Source organism: Triticum dicoccoides, chromosome 2B, assembly GCF_002162155.2.
Source record: "Triticum dicoccoides isolate Atlit2015 ecotype Zavitan chromosome 2B, WEW_v2.0, whole genome shotgun sequence".
NCBI lineage: Eukaryota > Viridiplantae > Streptophyta > Magnoliopsida > Poales > Poaceae > Triticum > Triticum dicoccoides.
This window is the reverse complement of record NC_041383.1, coordinates 170,876,796-170,899,582: the sequence shown is the minus strand read 5'-3', so window position 1 is coordinate 170,899,582 and position 22,787 is coordinate 170,876,796. Positions and strand designations below refer to the sequence as shown.

General features: G+C 45.9%; 2 protein-coding genes and 1 long non-coding RNA gene across 3 annotated transcripts; 2 read left to right on the top strand and 1 right to left on the bottom strand.

The window, feature by feature from the left end:
- Positions 1 to 17,374: 17,374 nt before the first annotated feature.
- On the top strand, positions 17,375 to 18,736 carry LOC119362844 (myb-related protein Hv33-like). The gene is made up of 2 exons (XM_037628110.1): positions 17,375 to 17,638; positions 17,907 to 18,736. The coding sequence occupies exons 1-2, from the start codon at positions 17,506 to 17,508 to the stop codon at positions 18,542 to 18,544; spliced, it is 771 nt and encodes a 256-aa protein (XP_037484007.1). The 5' UTR covers positions 17,375 to 17,505; the 3' UTR covers positions 18,545 to 18,736.
- On the bottom strand, positions 18,707 to 19,655 carry LOC119362846. The gene is made up of 2 exons (XR_005173652.1): positions 19,520 to 19,655; positions 18,707 to 19,411 (listed from the first exon to the last, which is right to left on the bottom strand). It is a non-coding gene; the product is annotated as an uncharacterized LOC119362846 (long non-coding RNA).
- LOC119362845 lies at positions 19,344 to 20,118 on the top strand. Its single transcript, XM_037628112.1, has 2 exons — positions 19,344 to 19,579; positions 19,649 to 20,118. Exons 1-2 carry the CDS (start codon positions 19,354 to 19,356, stop codon positions 20,077 to 20,079), a joined length of 657 nt encoding a protein of 218 aa, XP_037484009.1. The 5' UTR covers positions 19,344 to 19,353; the 3' UTR covers positions 20,080 to 20,118.
- The last annotated feature ends 2,669 nt before the right edge of the window (positions 20,119 to 22,787 follow it).

The window sequence follows — 22,787 nt, the reverse complement described above, 5'->3', positions numbered from 1 at the left end:
GCCAATTTTAACGGGGCCGCTCGGGGTTGCTTCGACGCCTTTTCAGTCGGCACCGGTGAAGTTGTCCGAGGACGTTTCATCGACTGCCCAGCAGGCGTGACTCCCTTGCCATGATCAGCCGCAGGGTCGTGGGCGAGCTTGGACCTCCTTTCGGAACAAGGAGGCGCAACTTCCTCCTCCTCTTCCTCTTCGTCAGAACCTGCGTCTTCCTCACCCTCATCGGCGTTCGACTCCCACTCCTCTTGACTTTCGCCTCCCCTTCCTTCCTCCTCTTCGGCCTGTGCCTGCACCCCGTTGGGCATCGAGTACAACTCAGTGGTTTCCTGAAAGACAGCAAGCAAGACAAAGGTCAATCGACTGATTTACGACGAAACAGAATAGACGGAGCAGTCGGAGGAAAATAGTCGTACCTTATCCACCTCATAAGATTGGTCGAGTGGAACGATCCTCCTAGCTCCACGAGGGTTGTCCTTGTTCCCCGTGATGGCAGTCATCCACCTCTCCAATGTAGCATCGTCGACCTCCTCTGGGTGGACCCGACTGGTGTCTTCAGTACTAGAATACAACCACATCAGGTGGCCCCGGTACTGGAGTGGTTGGATGCGCCGCCGAAGGAAAACCTCCAAAAGGTCCATGCCGGTCACGCCGTCACGAATCAACTGAACTACTCGCTCCATCAACATTTTCACCTGAGCCTTCTCCTCCGGAACTACTTTCAGAGAGGAGGGCTTGTTCACTCGACTCATAGAGAAGGGAGGGAGCCCGGTCGACTGCCCTGGCGTCGACCGGTCTTGGCAGTATAACCAGGTCGACTGCCACCCTCTGACCGACTCGGGAAGGGTCATAGCAGGGAAAGCGCTCTTACTCCTCATCTGGACCCCGAGACCCCCACACATCTGGATCACCTGGGTTCTCTCATCATTGGGGCTGGCCTTTTTCACCATGTGGGAACGGCAAGTGAATATACGTTTGAAGAGGCACCAATGCGGCCGACAACCCAAGAAATTCTCACACAAAGATACAAAGGCGGAGAGATAGGCGATGGAATTTGGAGTAAAATGGTGGAGCTGAGCTCCGAAAAAATTCAGAAATCCTCGGAAGAAAAGATGCAGCAGTAGAGAAAACCCTCGATCTACATGAGTCGCCAAGAGGACGCACTCACCCTCCTGAGGTTGCGGTTGACACTCTGCTCCCGGAAGCCTCGCTGCTCCGTGCTCGATCAGCCCCTCATTGGCTAGGTCATCGAGGTCCTTCTGGGTGATGGTCGAGCGGATCCAATCCCCTTGGATCCAACCCTGCGGCAGGCGAGACCGCGACGAGGATCCACCCCAACTGGGCGCTCTCCCCTTCGCTTGCGCCATCGCCTTCTTCGCCCGCTCCAAAGCCACCGTCTTCTCCTTCACCATTGTCGCCGACGAAGCCCGAACGGAGCAGCGGCGTTGGGCAGTTGGCGAGCGTAGCAGATGAATCTGGAGACGAGGGAGGAGAAAATGAGGAGGCACTGTTCGGAAAACCTCCGCCTGGTTCCTTATATGGGGTCACTTTCGAGTGGCTGACGGGTAGGCCCAGGCAATCCTGTCAAATCCCGAAACAGTCGCGCACGCGATACGTGGCGAAAAAGGCGGCACGGAGATTGAGGCATCCCTGCCTTATCCCGTCCGAGTACCACGGCCTTCTCCGCTTCGCGCGCTTCCCAAAATTCGGATCCCACTAAATCCGCTAACCACAGGGCAACTTGTCAGACGGAAGATCTCCTGCGATCCGTCGCTCGGAAATCTCCAAGTTCATAAAGTTCACTCGACAGATATAAAGAATGGATCAAGGCGACTGAAGAAAGTTGACACCCTCACTTAAAAGTCATTGATCCAGAGCAAAAACGCCTTTACAGTACCAGAAAGCAGGTCGGAAAGATTGCCAACTCCGTCCTCACTCAAACCTCGATCCATTTGGGGGCTACTGATGAAGTCATGTACCTAGGGTAGGGTTACGGACCTGTCCAAGGTACCCTCCCCAAGGACATCTCTTAGAAGAAGCCGTCTTCCAGTCGACCAAGAGGGGTTCCACTCGACCGGCTAGAAGACACTCGACCACGAAGACTCACTCGACCACCAGGAGTTCAAGATCTACTCTGTATCCAAACTGTCTGTAATTAAGTAGTCTTAATGGTCATGATGACACTTTATGTAGGGCGTTACCAGTAACGCCAGACCTTAATGTACTTTAACCCTCTACTACGTGGGCTGGCTGGGGTCCTGGCGTCCTCTATATAAGCCACCCCCCTCCACTGGTAGAAGGGTTCGCACCCCTGTACCTTTCACACACGTAATCCAGTCGACCACCTCCGGGCTCCGAGACGTAGGGCTGTTACTTCTTCCCAGAAGGGCCTGAACTCGTAAAACACTCGTGTGTACAACTGCTCCATAGCTAGGATCTTGCCTCTCCATACCTACCCCCCATTCTACTGTCAGACTTAGAACCACGACACCCCCCCTTTAGTACCGGTTCGGCACGAACCACCACTAAAGGCCCACCATGTGGCATGAGCTCGCGCCGTGGTATGGGGGACCTTTAATACCGGTTGGTGTTACCAACCGGTACTAAAGGTATTTTTTTGAATTTTTTATGGAAATGTTGAAAAAAATGATTTTTTTTATTTTCATTTTTCTGAATTATTTGATGATTTAGTCTCTAATCGCCCCTCTTAATTACTCAAGTGTGGACCACTCATTCCAAATCGTCTAACTTCTCGACCGGTCACCCATCCTCTCACACCCCCAACCTAAGCACGCTTAACTTCGGAGTTCTATTCCCCCTACTTTCCAAGTCTGCACTTGTTGTTTTCCTGACAAATGTAAGCTGTAAATCCTATTAACTCTCAGCAGTTTAGCTTGAGCATTAGGTCACACATTTCACCGTTTGAGTTTGAAACTATTATTCTAAAAAACAGTAATTATTTAGTAACACTAATATTTCTTAAATAAGTTTGACCATAGTTTGACCAAATTTGACCAAAATTCAAAAAATTGAAATAATTATTTAGTAACACTAATATTCTTGAATAAGTATGTAGTAACATTAATACTTCTTGAATAAGTAGTTTGACCATAGTTTGACCAGATTTAACTAAAATTTAAAAAAAACTTAAATTTGAGCATATCTTTTTCTCCTTTTGGAATTTGAGGATTCTAAAAAATTGCAAATAGGCCATGGGCTGTCAAAATTGGATGCGGATTTTCGTGCTGAATTTTTTGATATATTATATGTTTTTTTCCGACATCGTATGCAAAAGTTATAGCCGTTTTACATTTTCCCTACACTTTTTGCAAAACATGTCCAAATTTAAGTTTTTTAATTTTCCTAACTAGTAGATGTAGTAATATAACTACATCTCGAAGAATTTTATTTTTTGAATTTTTTATCATTTTCTTTTGTATTTTTCAAAACTGAAATGGCGATATAGGGGGGGTAGAGATTGAAAATTGCCCTTTAGTACCGGTTTGTGCCACGAACGGGTACTATAGGTCAAACCCCTTTAGTACCGATTCGTGGCACGAAACGGTACTAAAGGTTAGCCCTTTAGTACCGGTTTGTGCCATGAACCAGTACTAAAGGTGATCGCGGGGCCCCGACCTGACGCCAGCCTGCCACCACCCCTTTAGTACCGGTTCGTGGCACGAACCGGTACTAAAGGTTCAAAACGAACTGGCATTAATGCATAGCCATTCGAATCGGCACTAAAGGTACCATTAGTACCGGGCCAAAATCGAACCGGCACTGATGTGTCTCACATTAGGTCTTTTTTCTACTAGTGCCAGTCCCGGACACACAGTCCTCACCGTATTCTACTTGAGCTAAGGTCACACAGACCTCGCCCAATCACTCGTGGTAAGTCTAGGTGACTTCCAGACCTTCACAAACTCGGTCACTCGGCGATCCACAATTCCTCTTGGATGCTCTAGACCTTGACGCCTAACCGTCTGGAAGAAGCACGGTCTTCAAAGGAAACAAGCGTCGGATCCACACAAGATCAATCTCTTCAGTGATGCTCAATCACTTTGGGGTTTGTAGGTTTGGGGTTTGGGTTTTCCTCACTTGATGATTTTCGCTCAAAGTCCTCGGAGGATGGGTTGCTCTCAAATGACAAGTGTCAGTTTCTCTTGGAGCAGCCAACCAGCTAGTGGTTGTAGGGGGCGGCTATTTATAGCCTAGGGAGCAGCCCGGCATGATAAGACATTAATGTCCTTGTCTGATATAACCGTTAGGTGGGTAGATATTTTGGGACAGCTCGCGCGTAGCATAACAACGGTCAGAATATTTGACTCTCAAATACCTCAGGGCTATCATGTTCCTCACTTTATAGGCAATCCGCACTGGTGAATTCCTAACTCCTCAGTCAGAACAAATTCCTCAGAGACCAGAAGAACTTCGTCTCTCTCACTGAAGAATATGACTGAACTGTGCGAGATTTCCAATGGCTTCACTCGAAAGGATTGGTAAGGTGTAGGATTTTGAGTTTATGTGATTTGATGTACCTAAGGTAGTTCGGAGTCCCGGATGAGATCGGGGACATGACGAGGAGTCTTGAAATGGCCGAGATGTAAAGATTGATATATTGGACGACTATATTCGGACATCGGAAGGGTTCCGAGTGATTTGGGTATTTTTCGGAGTACAGGAGAGTTACGGGAATTCGTATTGGGCCTTAATGGCCCATACGGGAAAGGAGAGAAAGGCCTCAAAAGGTGGCCGCACCCCTCCCCATGGTATGGTCCGAATTGGACTAGGGAGGGGGGCGCCCCCTTCCTTCCTTCTCCTTTTCCCTTCCCTTTTTCCTATTCCATGCGGGAGGAGGAATCCTACTAGGACTAGGGAGTCCTAGTAGGACTCCACACTTCTGGCGCGCCCTAGGGGCTGGCCGGCCTCCCCTCCTCCATCCTTTATATACGGGGGCAGGGGGGCACCTCTAGACACAACAATTGATCCTTGATATCTCTTAGCCATGTGCGGTGCCCCCTTCACCATAATCCACCTCAATAATATCATAGCGGTGCTTAGGCAAAGCCCTGCGTCGGTAGAACATCAACATCATCACCACGCCATCGTGCTGACGGAACTCTCCCTCAAAGCTCGGCTAGATCAGAGTTCGAGGGACGTCATCAAGCTGAACGTGTGCTGAACTCGGAGGTGCCGTGCGTTCGGTACTTGATCGGTCAGATCGTGAAGACATACGACTACATCAACCGCGTTGTGCTAACGCTTCCGCTTTCGGTCTACGAGGGTACGTGGACACACTCTCCCCTCTCGTTGCTATGCATCACCATGATCTTGCGTGTGTGTAGGATAATTTTTGAAATTACTACGTTCCCCAACAGTGGCATCCGAGCCAGGTTTTATGCGTAGATGTTATTTGCACGAGTAGAACACAAGTGAGTTGTGGGCGATACTAGTCATACTGGTTACCAGCATGTCATACTTTGGTTAGGCGGTATTGTTGGTTCTACCGACGTGCTTTGCACACAGGTGGCTGGCAGGTGTCAGTTTCTCCAACTTTAGTTGAACCGAGTGTGGCTACGCCCGGTCCTTGAGAAGGTTAAAACAACACTAACTTGCCGAAATATCATTGTGGTTTTGATGCGTAGGTAAGAACGGTTCTTGCTCAGCCCATAGCAGCCACGTAAAACTTGCATCAACAAAGTAGAGGACGTCTAACTTGTTTTTGCAGGGCATGTTGTGATGTGATATGGTCAAGACATGATGCTAAATTTTATTGTATGAGATGATCATGTTTTGTAACAGAGTTATCGGCAACTGGCAGGAGCCATATGGTTGTTGCTTTATTATATGCAATGCAATCGCCCAGTAATTGCTTTACTTTATCACTAAGCGGTAGCGATAGTTGTAGAAGCAACAGTTGGCGAGACGACAACGATGCTACATGCAGATCAAGGTGTCACGCCGGTGACGATGGTGATCATGACGGTGCTTCGGAGATGGAGATCACAAGCACAAGATGATGATGGCCATATCATATCACTTATATTGATTGCATGTGATGTTTATCTTTTATGCATATTATTTTGCTTTGATTGACGGTAGCATTATAAGATGATCTCTCACTAAATTTCAAGATAAAAGTGTTCTCCTTGAGTATGCACCGTTGCCAAAGTTCATGGTGCCCAGACAGCACGTGATGATCGGGTGTGATAAGCTCTACGTCCATCTACAACGGGTGCAAGCCAGTTTTGCACACGCAGAATACTCAGGTTAAACTTGAGAGCCTAGCATATGCAGATATGGCCTCGGAACACCGAGACCGAAAGGTCGAGCGTGAATCATATAGTAGATATGATCAACATAGTGATGTTCACCATTGAAAACTACTCCATTTCACGTGATGATCGGTTATGGTTTAGTTGATTTGGATCACATGATCACTTAGATGATTAGAGGGATGTCTATCTAAGTGGGAGTTCTTAAGTAATATGATTAATTGAACTTTAATTTATCATGAACTTAGTCCTGGTAGTATTAGCATATCTATGTTGTAGATCAATAGCTCGCGTTGTTGCTTCCCTATGTTTTTATATGTGTTCCTAGGTCCATGATCTGAGGTTTATCCTCATTGCTGCACAGAAGAATTATGTACTTGATGCACCGCTAGGTGACAGACCTATTGCAAGAGCAGATACAGACGTTATGAACGTTTGGCTATGTCAATATGATGACTACTTGATAGTTTAGTGCATCATGCTTAACGGCTTAGAATCGGGACTTCAAAGATGTTTTGAATGTCATGGACCATATGAGATGTTCTAGGAGATGAAGTTAATATTTCTAGCAAATACCCGAGTTGAGAGATATGAAGTCTCTAACAAGTTCTATAGATAAAAGATGGAGGAGAATAGCTCAAGCAGTGAGCATGTGCTCAGATTGTCTGGGTACTATAATCGCTTGAATCATGTGGGAGTTAATCTTCTAGATAAGATAGTGATTGACAGAGTTCTCTAGTCACCATCACCAAATTACTGGAACTTCATGATGAACTATAGTATGCAAGAGATGACGAAAATGATTCCCAAGCTCTTCGTGATGTTGAAATCGACAAAGGTAGAAATCAAGAAAGAGCATCAAAGTGTTGATGATCGACAAGACCACTAGTTTCAAGTAAAGGGAAAGAAAGGGAACTTCAAGTAGAATGACAAGCAACTTGTCACTCCCGTGAAGAAGCCCAAAGCTGGAACAAAGCCTGAAACTGAGTGCTTCTACTGCAAAGGAAATGGTCACTGAAAGCGGAAATGCCTTGAATATTTGGCGAATAAGAAGGATGGCAAAGTGAACAAGGGTATATTTGATATACAGGTTATTGATGTGTACCTTACTAGTGTTTATAGTAACCCCTGGGTATTTGATACTTGTTCGGTTGCTAAGATTAGTAACTCGAAACAGGAGTTACAGAATAAACAGAGACTAGTTGAGGGTGAAGTGACGAGGTGTGTTGGAAGTGGTTCCAAGATTGATATGATCATCATCGCACACTCCCTATATTTTCGAGATTAGTGTTGAACCTAAATAAATGTTATTTGGTGTTTGCGTTGAGCATAAATATGATTAGATCATGTTTATTGCGATACGATTATTCATGTAAGACAGAGAATAAATTGTTATTCTGTTTACATGAATAAAACCTTCTATGGTCATACACCCAATGTTGATGGTTTATTGAATCTTGATCATAGTGATACACATATTCATAATATTGATGCCAAAAGATGCAAAGTTGATAATGATAGTGCAACATATTTGTGGCACTACCGTTTGGGTCATACCGGTGTAAAGCGCATGAAGAAAATCCATAAAGATGGACTTTTGGAATCAATTGATTATGAATCATTTGATGCTTGCGAACCGTGCCTTATGGGCAAGATGACTAAAACTCCATTCTCCGGAACAATGGAACAAGCTACTGACTTATTGGAAATAATACATACCAATGTATGCGATCCAATGAGTGTTGATGCTCATGGCGAGTATCGTTATTTTCTGACCTTCACAGATGATTTGAGCAGATATGGGTATATGTACTTAATGAAACACAAGTCTGAAACATTTGAAAAGTTCAAAGCTTTTCAGAGTGAAGTGGAGAATCATTGTAACAAGAAAATAAAGTTTCTACAATCTAATCATGGAGGAGAATATTTGAGTTACGAGTTTGGCCTTCATATAAAACAATGTGGAATAGTTTCATAGCTCACGCCACCTGGAACACCACATCGTTATGGTGTGTCCGAACGTCGTAACCGCACTTTATTGGATATGGTGCGATCTATGATGTATCTTACTGATTTACCACTATCGTTTTGGGGTTATGCATTAGAGACAGCTGCATTTACTTTAAATAGGGAACCATCAAAATCCGTTGAGACGACGCCTTGTGAACTATGGTTTGGCAAGAAACCAAAGTTGTCATTTCTTAAAGTTTGGGGCTGCGATGCTTATGTGAAAAAGTTTCAACCTGATAAGCTCGAACCCAAATCGGAGAAGTGCGTCTTCATAGAATACCCAAAGGAAACTATTGGGTACACCTTCCATCACAGATCCGAAGGCAAGATATTCGTTGCTAAGATGGATCCTTTCTAGAGAAGAAGTTTCTCTCGAAAGAAGTGAGTGGGAGGAAAGTAGAACTTGATGATGTAACTGTACCTACTCCCTTATTGGAAAGTAGTTCATCATAGAAATCTATTCCTGTGATTCCTACACAAATTAGTGAGGAAGCTAATGATGATGATCATGTAACTTCAGATCAAGTTACTACCGAACCTCGTAGGTCAACCAGAGTAAGATCCGCACCAGAGTGATACGGTAATCCTGTTCTGGAGGTCATGTTACTTGACCGTGATGAACCTATGAACTACGAGGAAGCGATGATGAGCCCAGATTCCGTGAAATGGCTTGAAGGCCATGAAATCTGAGATAGGATCCATGTATGAGAACAAAGTGTGGACTTTGGTGGACTTGCCCGATGATCGGCAAGCCATAGAAAATAAATGGATCTTCAAGAGGAAGACAAAAGCTGATAGTAGTGTTACTATCTATAAAGCTAGACCTGTCAAAAAAGGTTTTTGAGAAAAGTTGAAGGTGTTGAATACAATGAGATTTTCTCACTCGTATCGATGCTTAATAGTCTGTCCGAATCATGTTAACAATTGCTACATTTTATGAAATCTGACAAATGGATGTCCAAACTACATTCCTTAATGGATTTATTAAAGAAGAGTTGTATATGATGCAACCAAAAGGTTTTGTTAATCCTAAAGGTGCTAACAAAATGTGCAAGCTCCAGCGATCCATCTATGGACTGGTGCAAGCATATCAGAGTTGGAATATACGCTTTGATGACTTGATCAAAGCATATGGTTTTATACAGACTTTTGGAGAAGACCTGTATTTACAAGAAAGTGAGTGGGAGCTCTGTAGCATTTCTAATACTATATGTAGATGACATATTGTTGATTGGAAATAGAAATTATGGATAGCATAAAAGGATACTTGAAAAGGAGTTTTTCAAATAAAGACCTCAGTAAAGCTACTTACATATTGAGCATCAAGATCTATTGAGATAGATCAAGACGCTTGATAAGATTTTCAATGAGTACATACATTGACAATATTTTGAAGTAGTTCAAAATGGAACAGTCAAAGAAAGAGTTCTTGCCTGTGTTGCAAAGGTATGAAATTGAGTAAGACTCAAATCCTGACCACGACAGAAAATAGAAAGAGAATGAAAGTCATTCCCTATGCCTCAGTCATAGGTTCTATAAAAGTATGTCATGCTATGGACCAGACCTATTGTATACTATGTCCTGGTTTGGCAAGGGAGTACAATGGTGATCTAGGAGTAGATCACTGGACATTGGTCAAAATTATCCTTAGTGGAATAAGGATATGTTTCTTGATTATGGAGGTGACAAGAGGTTCGTCGTAAAGGGTTACGTCGATGCTAGATTTGACACTGATCCAGATGACTCTAAGTCTCAATCTGAATACATATTGAAAGTGGGAGCAATTAGCTAGAGTACTCCGTACAGAGCATTGTAGACACAGAATATTTTTGCAAAATACATACGGCTCTGAATGTGACAGACCCGTTGACTAAACTTCTCTCACGAGCAAAACATGATCACACCTTAGTACTCTTTGGGTGTTAATCACATAGCAATGTGAACTAGATTATTGACTCTAGTAAACCCTTTGGATGTTGGTCACATGACGATGTGAACTATGGGTGTTAATCATATACCCAGATATGAATATTGGTGTTAAATCACATGGTGATGTGAACTAGATTATTAACTCTAGTGCGAGTGGGAGACTGAAGGAAATATGCCCTAGAGGCAATAATAAATTCATTATTTATTTCCTTATTTCATGATAAATGTTTATTATTCATGCTAGAATTGTATTAACCGGAAACATAATACATGTGTGAATACATAGACAAACATAGTGTCACTAGTATGCCTCTACTTGACTAGCTCGTTAATCAAAGATGGTTAAGTTTCCTAACCATAGACATGAGTTGTCATTTGATTAATGGGATCACATCATTAGGAGAATGATGTGATTGACTTGACCCATTCCGTTAGCTTAGCACTTGATCGTTTAGTATGTTGCTATTGCTTTCTTCATGACTTATACATGTTCCTATGACTATGAGATTATGCAACTCCCGTTTACCGGAGGAACACTTTGTGTGCTACCAAACGTCACAACGTAACTAGGTGATTATAAAGGTGCTCTACAGGTGTCTCCGAAGGTACTTGTTGGGTTGGCGTATTTCAAGATTAGGATTTGTCACTCCGATTGTCGGAGAGGTATCTCTAGGCCCACTCGGCAATGCACATCACTATAAGCCTTGCAAGCATTGTAACTAATGAGTTAGTTGCGGGATGATGTATTACAGAACGAGTAAAAAGACTTGCCGGTAACGAGATTGAACTAGGCATTGAGATACCGACGATCGAATCTCGGGCAAGTAACATACCGATGACAAAGGGAACAACGTATGTTGTTATGCGGTTTGACTGATAAAGATCTTCGTAGAATATGTAGGAGCCAATATGAGCATCCATGTTCTGCTATTGGTTATTGACCGGAGATGTGTCTCGGTCATGTCTACATAGTTCTTGAACCCGTAGGGTCCGCACGCTTAAAGTTCGATGACAGTTATATTATGAGTTTATGTGATTTGATGTACCTAAGGTAGTTCGGAGTCCCGGCTGAGATCAACGACATGACGAGGAGTCTCGAAATGGTCAATACGTAAAGATCGATATATTGAACGACTATATTCGAACATCGGAAGGGTTTCGAGTGATTCGGGTATTTTTCGGAATACCGGAGAGTTACGGGAATTCGTATTGGGCCTTAATGGGCCATACGGGAAAGGAGAGAAAGGCCTCAAAAGGTGGCCGCGCCCCTCCCCATGGTCTGGTCCGAATTGGACTAGGGAGGGGGGGCGCCCCTTCCTTCCTTCTCCTTTTCCCTTCCCTTTTTCCTATTCTATGTGGGAGGAGGAATCCTACTAGGACTAGGGAGTCCTAGTAGGACTCCACACTTCTAGCGCGCTGGCCGGCCTCCCCTCCTTCATCCTTTATATGCGGGGACAGGGGGCACCTCTAGACACAACAATTGATCCTTGATATCTCTCTTAGCCGTGTGCGGTGCCCCCTCTCCACCATAATTCACCTCGATAATATCTTAGCGGTGCTTAGGCGAAGCCCTGCGTCGGTAGAACATCATCATTGTCACCACGCCGTTGTGCTGACGGAACTCTCCCTCAAAGCTCGGCTGGATCGGAGTTCGAGGGACGTCATCGAGCTGAACGTGTGCTGAACTCGGAGGTGCCGTGTGTTCGGTACTTGATCGGTCGGATCGTGAAGACGTACGACTACATCAACTGTGTTGTGTGCTAACGCTTCCGCTTTCGGTCTATGAGGGTACGCGGACACACTCTCCCCGCTCGTTGCTATGCATCACCATGATCTTGCGTGTGCGTAGGATAATTTTTGAAATTACTACATTCCCCAACATTAACATGGGATCTAGTATTGAATATCTCGACGCGAAGAATCCAACGACGAAAGTGGTTCGAGATTTGGACACACTGTTTAAGAGATAAATCATTTTGAATAAACGGATCTATGAAAAAAAGGAAAACTCCCAGGTTGCGACAAGTGGCGCATATGCAGCGCGTCACTTGTCGCGACCTGGGGGAGTTAAAGTGATCTTCGCAACGAGTACTCCTTAACTAGTGACTTCGGTTAATCGACGCTGTCTCTCGTGCCTCGTACATAAAACAAGCGGTCGTGTCAACGTCACTGCTCGGCTCCTCCGTGCCAGCGATGGCCCTGTAGATTTACGAAAATTCTAGATCAACGGACTAATACAAGGTTTTACGGGATCCTTCTCATTAACTAATCTTGACCCCCCTGATTTTCAGGGGGTGTGGTCCCCTCACCCCCTTTTTTCCAATCATTTCATTCCAACTAGGCATCCCACGTAGAGTCAGTAAATACCTATCCGTGCGTGTAGCGTCGCTCGTAGATTTACTCCGTTCCCGTTTGCCAGCCCGTTGTTCGGCGCTACCCAGCTCCCTGCCAATCTCCCTCTGGATCCATGGACCACGAAAAATATGACCCCCAGGTCCGGTCCGCGGCACATGCCGTGACATCACCCCTCCCTCCTCCCCTCAACCCTAACTCCAAAGCGCGACCTCTCCGGCAAGCTCAGTTGTCGACCGGCTCATCTCATCTCCGCCGTCCATTCTGCTCTAGTATGTGGACTCCGCTTCACATCTCATTCCAACGAAGAAGAAGAAGAAGAAGAAGAAGAAGAAGAAGAAGAAGAAGAAGAAGAAGAAGAAGAAGAAGAAGAAGAAGAAGAAGAAGAAGAAGAAGTCATGGACGGGAGAGCGTGACAAGTCGATGGCAGCTGGTGCAGATGGTGCCGGGCCGTTTGTATGTAGCGTGAATCCAACATTTCATGCAAGCAGGCGCAAGCACCACAGTGAATGTTGGGGATATAACTTTTAGGTATGACCCGCCCAGGAAGGGCCGAGTTATAACTATGAGTATTCATGAAGCCCAAGACAAAACTTGAAGATGGCGGTTCAATTAAGGGCCCAAAGCCCAAAGGCGACTCAAGGCCCGTAGAGATAAACCACCATATGTATGTAACTTGTATTGTAAGGCAGGAATAGACAGAGACCGAGCCGAACACTGTTTATGAGCCGACCGGGACTCTGTGAGCCGCTGGGCGTCGACCTCTGTATATAAAGGGACGACCCAGCGGCGGTTCAGGGCAAGTAACATCAGATCGAGAACTAGATTAAGCGGATTCGCTCCCTGGTAATCGAGACATAAGCAATCCCACTCAAAACTGGATCGTAGGCTTTTACCTTCACCGTAAGGGGCCGAACCAGTATAAACCCCGTGTCCTTTGTCCCGATTAACCCCTTTAAGCTTCCTAGTTGCGATGGCTCCACGACTAAGTCCTTTCACTAGGACATTTGACGTGACAATTCCATGATAGTTGGCACCCACCGTGGGGCCAGCGCACGGTGGATTTGAGTTCTTGAAGGGCAGCTTCGAAGGGCTCAAAGGATACGCTATGGGCCGGATGACCAAAAGTCATCGCGGCAAGCTCTACATCGACGACACAGGCTGGGGCCCCGACGCCGGCTCAATTGAGTACAGGTATCGGGTCCCCTTCGGCGGAATCCACGTCTTCATCGGCAAGATCGGCGAGCCGGGCCCTGAGCCGGACATCTGCACCGACATCATCGAGACGGCTCAGCGTGCGAGACCCGCCCGGGCTCAGCCTGCTGTGAAGTGTGCCTTCGTGGGATGCATCCACGGAGGGGAACTTTCTGAAGGATCTGTATCTGGCGGTGAGATGGCCATCTACTCTGATGGTGAATCGTCCACGGGTGAGACGGATTCGTTGTATCAGCTGCAAGACTGCGGGCTTGGGGGCTGTTCCGATGGCAACAGTATTTCGGACCCCTTTAAGCCGCCGAGCAGAGTTGGGATCCTCATGGCTGTCACGCAACCCGTTCAAAACTCTACGACTGCGGCAGCGATAACCTTCAGGTCAGCGGCAGTCGGGGCAGGAGGCCCTGTGCGCCCACCGGCTCAGGTTCTGATGGATTTGATGGAGAAGATGACAGCTCTATTAACCGCCGTGGTCAACCTGGCGGATCAAGCTCAACACGATGCGAAAGTGGCGCAGTTAAAGAAGGATATAGTACAGGCTAAGGAAGACCTGGCGGCCGAAGACATCAGGATGACCGCAGAGCGGGCGGCTCTGGACGCTCAAGCTCAGCGGATTCAGTCGCAGGCTTTCGAGCTCACGATGGATCAGAACGCGTCAACCGAGGTCATGAGGAGAAGGTACCAGAAGACTCAATCCCGTCTGCCTCCGGTTTATGATCCTCGAAACCTTTTTCGTACACCCGGTGCAGGGCCCAGTAACCCGCCAGAGGTAAACCGGGTTGCAATGCCCGGGGCAGGGACGTCGGTTCAACCACGGGTGATGGAACCTCCTCGTCTGAATACTACTCCGCCTCATTATATACCAACACAACCGGGTTATTATTCTAACCCTTTGTAGAATATGATAGCCGCGCGGCGCGATTGGATGCTCTCCCGGTGGATGGCGAATCTCCGACGGCGGTTGAAACACGAAGGGTCAGAGAGCTTCTTCAGACGGCTTTGGTGCAGCAGAAGGCGTACTCTTACAATCGAACCGGTATAAACCCCGTGTCCTTTGTCCCGATTAACCCCTTTAAACTTCTTAATTGCGATGGCTCCGCGACTAAGTCCTTTCACTAGGACATCTGACGTGACAATTCCACGACAGTGAACCCTGTCGGTGCGTAGGGGCACGTGTGCCTCTTTGTCACGCGGTCACTATTCGCTGGCGACCGGCTCTCTGCCACGGAAAATGATCTACCCGATGATCTGTTCCATATAGAAACCCTGAATCGCTGTGGCCAAAGCAGGGATCGCACACACATTATAGGCTTAGTTTGATTGCTTCGTGATATAGGTAGCTAGGAAAAGCGAACGTGTTTTAACTAATGGTTATGTGGGCATCGTTGCAGCGCCCCGTTGTCCACACATGCTTTGCTGTAGTGTCGATCCCCAGATTAATTCTCTTGTGTCACCTGGGGCATTTGGCCTTTTCTCTCAGCTCCTACTTTCGTTGAAGCCAATCTTCACCCCAATAATAGGATCACTTGCCTCCGTACGCATTAGTGGCATGATAAGATTCTTCTACTGTGGCATTCGGCTACTAACCAGTACTACCTGCGTGTTGAGATACCTGTCGTTTTCAGTATGTATTGGCACCATTTCCAACAAAACATTTGGATTACTGATTCTCTGAAACATTTAATTTTAAAATTATATATATTAAAAGACCTACCAATGGATGTTAATTGATTTCTTTTTACATCTATTGACAAACTCAAAAAGTATTTATTGATTGAGACATATTCTAGAGTAGCGCGTATACCGACAGGAGGTGAAGGGGTTATGTACGTAAATGTTGCATGACCGACAGAAATATTTTGACTCTGTCAATAATTGTTTGTGATTCTTTCTACGTACATGGACAGGAGCAGCTAAATGTTTGCCATGCTAACTTGAAAATGTTTACGTTGATTGAGACATTATTCTAAAGTGACACGTATGCAGAACATACGGGCAAGTTGATTACAAGCTTCATCTTTCCCCTCTGGTAACGCGACTAGGAAAAACATTCTTCCCTTCGATCTTCGCCGGGAGCCTGTGGATTTGCCTTCCCTCCGCCAGCCGCTTCGGCGGTCGGTGGCGGGGAGGGTATTCCTCATGCCTCGGCTTAGATAGATAGAGTTTTAGTTCTCGTAAGGGCGGCGCTCGGACATATGGCGGCACTTCTTCTTCGAGTCAGTCTTTCGGGCTCCGATCATTCTCAAGCTCGTTCATCGGGACAGATTAGACGGAGCTCCGGCGTAGATTCCTGCCAGCTCCTCGGAGCGGCGAGATTAGGGTTTCTTGTCATGCATATGAAACGCGACTAGGGAAAGCATTCTTCCCTTCGATCTTCGCCGGCGAGCCCATGGATTTGGCTTTCCTCCGCCTACCGCTCCGGCGGCCGGTGTGGGGAGGGTATTTCTCGTGCCTTGGCTTAGATAGGTAGGGTTTTGGTTCACGCAAGGGCCGTGCTCGAACAGATGGCGGCACTTCTTCTTCGAGTCAGTCTTTCGTGCTCCGATCCTCCTCAAGCTCGTTCGTCGGGATGGATTAGACGGAGCTCTGGCGTAGATTCCTGCCAGCTCCTCGGAGCAGCGAGATTAGGGTTTCTCGTCGTGCATACGCAAGGGCGAGATTTGGTGCCAGGTTCTTCACATCGATCCAAGGATTCAATGCCAACAACTGTGGCTCCCAAACGCTGATCCTTAGGGGCACGTGCACGATGACTTTCCGGCTGTCATCGACAAGGTCAGGCCGGCTCCAGTTTGGATGCGGCGACAGCGGCGCGTCAGCGGCTCGTTCTAGCGGCGGCAATGGTTGTTCGATTGTTCATCGACCTTGATGTAATTTTTATTTATGTTTGGGGTGTTTTGTACTCCACTGAATCTTTATAATAGATCTCGCAAACCAAAAGCGACCCATACGCATATTGACATGAATTGAATGGGCTACGTACGTTACTGTTGTGGTTCATATGCGTGGTGGAGAATAGTTGCATTACATGAGCGACGATGGACATGACATGTTTGTTGCCGTGCTAGCTGCTCAATTGCCTGCGTTCCAGATAACTTGTTGCAGCATCAAGAAGTGATGTTAACGCAAAGTGAGCGTCATCCAAAGCCCCACAGGGCCGGCTAGGGTGCATGCAACGCATGCAGCATCTGTGTGGTGGTAGTGGAGGATGCAAAGGTGTCAAGGTGAAAAATGATTAAGCAAGGGAAAGGCGCGGAAAAGCAGGGGGGCAGAAAAGAGTCAACCAGCCCTACCAGCACAGCTGGGTGGACAGTTACGAGACCTAATCTCTTTGTCTAATCAGCAGCGCACACACACGGGCCATAGATTTAGCAGTACGTACGTACCACATGGCATGATTCACGACCAGCAGCCTTGCTCGGATGAGCAAAAGGCAGACTTACTAGAAGCGATCCATAGCTGAAAAGACGAGAGAGTACACATCACTGACACTAGCTGTGTGTACTCTCTACGACTAGCTAGCAGTAGCAAGCGCTACGTTGGCACCTACTCCTGAGAGGGACCTCGCGCCTTCCGCCTTGAGGCCCCTTTTATACTCTGGCCTCGCTTTGTCTTCCCCTCCATCGCTCTGTCGGTCGTTTCTTCCTCTGTCATTGCCGCAATCGACGGCCGGCTAGCAAAGCTGCACGGCCGGCAACGCCATTGAGCTTGAGTCTGCGTCATCTCAGTTGGCGGCATGTCGAAGTGGCCGGGAGCGACGAAGAAGAGGCTGAAGCGCGGCCTCTGGTCGCCGGAGGAGGACGAGAAGCTCATGAACCACGTTGCCCAGTACGGCTACGGCTGCTGGAGCTCTGTCGCCAAGATTGCAGGTACCGTACCAACCTATAGCCGCATCCCTAGTTCACTACGGCCACACTAGCTATCCTGCCCCCTCCTTGATCCGCCAATGCAGCAGTAGCTTTCTCGTCAGTTATGCTAGTGCCACTATAACATTTTCTATCTGAATTAGAGATGGTTTCCTTTTATGTGATGCAACTGATTGACAATGTTTTTTGTGTGGAGAACTGGTTAACAGTTTTTATCTGCCAATTCGATGGAACTAATCGGGTTTTATTTATTTTGTTGCTGCATTATTAGGCCTTGAGAGGTGCGGGAAGAGCTGCAGGCTGAGGTGGATGAACTACCTGACGACGGGCCGAGGGGGCGCCTTCTCGCAGGAGGAGGAGGACTTCATCATCCACCTCCACTCCATCCGCGGCAACAAGTGGTCTCAGATCGCCGCGCACCTGCCCGGGCGCACGGACAATGAGGTCAAGAACTTCTGGAATTCCTTCATCAAGAAGAAGCTCCGCCAGCGCGGCATCGACCCGGCCACACACGAACACAAGCCTCTCGACCCCGCCGCCCCTGCCGCCCCCGCCACGCCCGTCAGCCGCAACGCCGTGTTCAGCGAGAATGAGCTGATACTGTCGTCGCCCGTGGGGGGACCGCACATGCCGCCGCTGGTGTCGGCGGAGAGCTACGTGTACAGTCGGGGCAGCACGGACGGCGCCGGCGGTGCGCACGCCGCGGTCGGCGGGTGCAGCGATGATGGGTCCCTGTCGTCGCTGTCGGGGTACAACAACAACCAGACGGCGGACTTCGCCGGCTACCTGGACGCGGACGCGCTGCACGGTGGTGTTATCCCGTCGGCAGTGGCGGAGCTTGAGCATAAGCATAATCCAAGAGGGGACCATTGGTTGAAGGGGAGCAAATTAATGGGAGGAAGGGGCTAATCTTTAGTTTATGTTAAGGATTAATTATAATCCTAATAATCCATGCTTAACAACCGCCTTAGGTAAGTAACCGTCATTGGTTACCGCCTTTATGGTGTCCTTTGTAAAGGTCGCGTCCGTTCGACGCGTCCCCTCACTTTGTATATATAGCCTTCTTTGTCATCAATAAAGTGATACTGTTTATTCCCATTATTCGCTCCTCTCTCTCTTCATCTTTACATGTTATCACGCACGCCTCTTCCAGAGAGCAATTAGGCCAAGAACTCGACGGCACCACCGTCCCTGACCATCGGCCTGATACACGGCTGTGGCGGCGACTCCCTCCGGCCCCAAGGACACAAGGACCCTCGGCCTCGACAGCGCTCCAGCGGCGCAGCACCAGCGCGCGATGCAGGCGGCTGAGGCACCCCATGGTTGACGACGCCCTCCTCTGTAGGCGCGTCGAAGCGGCGCCCTCCGGCGCTTCAATCCGCCACATGACTGCCGACGACAGCAGCGGCAAACGGCAAGGCCTCTCTATGGCCAGAGGAGGCCACTCCGGCGATCTGCAATTGCCGCAGACGATGACTGGACAAGTCTGGAGAAGTTGGCTACTAGAGTTTCGGCCACCACGCGATTCACGGCGGTGACGAGATGTTCCTCGTACAAAAAGGAAAGAAACTAATCAGGAGATTGATTGATTGATCTTGTATTCTTGCAATCATCAATTAATAATCTAACAATGAATTGTTTTTCTCCTGTATGTATATGCGCTCACACGAATCTCACGAAGAATTGATCAATCGTGAACTACAAAGAAAGAAGAACCGATGGAAGAACGCAGCGCCAGCCTCCATCGATTCAACAATTGGAAGCCTCGAACACACTCTGCCAAAGGACAGAAAATCAATCAATTGAACGGATTTATCATACTCCAAGCAGGAACATCAGAACTTGAAATTGGGCACAATTTTCAATTACACAAGGAAGACGCACAGAAAAGGATATGGGCGTTGGCATCCAGGATCACTCGATCGAAAATCCATACCAATAACTGTAAGCATCCATGTGATTTCTTCAATTTGTGATGTTCTTGCCTCTTAAATGAGATCGGCCGCGGATCAGCGGACTCGATTCCGGACGGAGGAAGGTCTAAGCGGCGGCCGCTCGTCCACTCTCCTCCTCCCTTTTCCCCCTGGATGCGGATGGTTGAGGCTGCACCCGCGGCCTCCATCGGCACGGCCGTCTACAGCGGCGACGACCACATCCCGGCAGCAACGCTCCTCCCTCCGGAGGAGCACCACGGCCCGCCACGCAGCCCGGCAACAGAGACGGCCAACGCGCATGCGGAGCGCAGTTCTCTCCGCCACACCTTGGCACGGCGGCGGCCTTCGGCTCCGACGCCGCTTCTCCTGATGCGGCGCGATGGCGCGGCGGCCGGCGGTGGCGGCGGCCAACATCCGTCCCACGGCGTGGAGATGCTGCCCAGGCGCAGACGACCTTCGATTGGCGACGCCATCTTCCCTCCTAATTCCTCACGAGGAGATGTGCTATGACTCTGTACAGCCAAAGCTAACTCAAAGAAGTGCTCAATCGATGGATTCTTGGCCGTAGCGAGAATCACCGGAGAACCTTATCTCTTCGGCCATTTAACAATTTGCATTTTTTTTTTCTATTGCCAAATAAAGACATCAGCTTTAGTACTACTTGCATAGAAGCCCTCAGGCTAATTGTGATCGTATCACTCAGACCCTCTGGTCTTGTCATATTGTGCATCATATTTTAAAAAATGAATTCTACATGTATTATGAGCATAGTAGTATTGTTCAAGTGTTCATACCTTGAATTTCCATTATATATTAGAGACGACATTGTGCCATATTATACATGTTTGCCTCAACATTCATTGTAAATATTAGTTTTAGAACAACATTTTTCTGTCTTTTGCAATTGGAATTAATTTTTCTTGCAAATCTTGACAAAATCCAAAATAAGGATTTTGAAGTGTCATACTTAATATGACCACATCATATTTTATTTGTGAATCACAAGGTATTGATGGCATCTACTGCATAATTTGCAGATTATCTATCACTACTGTGAGGTCTACATCTTGTTATTTTGATAAGATGACTACCTTCAAGTGCTCTTCCAAATATTAATGTGACTATTCCAAATTTAATTTGTGAATCACAAGGTATTGGTGGTATCTACTGCACCATTTGCAGATTATCAACCACTATTGTGAGGTCTACATCTTGTCATTTTAACAAGATTATTACCTTCAAAGTGCTCTTCCAAATATTAATATTATATGTGACTACCTCAAGATATCATAAGGTAATACTGGCATCTACTGCAAATTTTGCAGACTATCCATTATTACTGCAAGGTCTACATCATGTCACTTTGACAGATGATTACCTTCAAAGTGATTTCACACATTTTACATAACATAAGGTAATAGAATTATGAACATCTACTGACAAAAGTCAGACTATGTTTCCTATTACTGCGAGATCTACACCGCATCCGGTGATTATCTTCAAAGTGTTATCCTATATAAATTGAGGTCTATACATATGAGTGTATAGCATCAGCTATCATAAAATTTGCTCCTCTGAAGCAATTATTGTTGTTCACTAAAATTATTTACTCTTCTAATAAAAAAATTATTTTGATCTTACATGATTAAAATGGCATTTTTTCTTCTAGTATCAATTATTTAAGCATCATTTTGCTTGAATAAGTCGTGGAAAATTACACAAATATTACTTTTTGTGATGATATTGTCGTCCATACATAAAGGTGGAGACCATAATTTATAGCAAAGATCGAGTGTCTCAAACACTATTACAAGATCTACATCACATTTTTGGTTGGTATTTTATACTGACTAACCCCATGTTCAAAAAAATTTCATGGCTATTCTCTTGATAGCTAAATATGTACATATTTCATTTTACATGTCGCAAACTTCACTCAGTTCTCAAACTAAGTACATAATGGATGGATATTTATTCATCTCAAATATTTCCCTTAAGAGAAACATGCTGTCATGAGTACATCACGAATGATCACCCATTCGTTTTTCAAGACCTCAAGTCTATCGCATCTCACAATTATGTCATGTAATCAACTTCAAGTTGAGATCCCATGATCATATATTTTCATATGTAATCCGGTTGAAAATCCCTTAATACCCTTTACATCCTCATATGATGGTATTATCATTTTTCCACGATGGAGAAACATGGAATTTCTTAAAATCATCAGATTTACCCAACGGGTGCTATACCATTATTTGAAATTCTTGCTAGTACCGAGAATACTATGCAACTTAGTGGTCACAAAATAGAACAATGAGGAATACGAAGTAAAGTGGAGGCTAATAGACAACCAAAGACAAAATTACCTCTTAATAGGGAATATATCGTCTTCAAAGGATCACAAAGACAACTTTCAAGTTTGTCAAATGTGTGGTTATACAAAGATTATACCTATGATTACCAAACCCTCAAATACATAGTCAAACCACACCACATATTTGGGATAAATTTTAAAATTTGCGAACTTACAACCAGAAAATATTTTGGTAAATGATCGTTCTCAAATCTTCATTAGAAGGTGAGAACCAAAAATCTAGTGCAATAAAAGGATGGTGAATTCCATTGCGACGATGATATGTTTGCGTAATAAATTTTTCAATAATATTGGAGACCTCATGTAATCTCTTAATTATCCCAAAATATTATTAACCTATACTTGTTGTACTACAAGTAGTGCGATGTTCAATATCTTATTTCTTGGACATCATATTCGATAAATTTTGAATGTATGAATCAAGTCATACTCAATATTGTTGCGTACACAATAATTTTCTAGATCTTAATAAATTAAATATTTGGCTTGGTAGCCTTAACCATCCTGGTTTGGGGATGATTAGAAAATTATTAAAAATTATGTTGGTCACAACTTATCAAGTAACAAATTTTCCCAAATCATCAGATTTTATGTGCACCGCATGTGTCATTGGGGAAATAAGTTTTAAGGCACTCTCACCTTAAAATTCTAAGCAGGACACTTATTCTTCCTTGAACACATTCAAAAGATATGTCTGGATTGCTTAACCATTATCTGGGATAATTTAGATACTTCATGGTACTCATATACACATTCATAAAATGTTTTTAAGTGTGTCTCTTATCACACACAACCATGCATGGTCTTACTAAATAAATTGCTCAACTTATCAAAGGAAGAG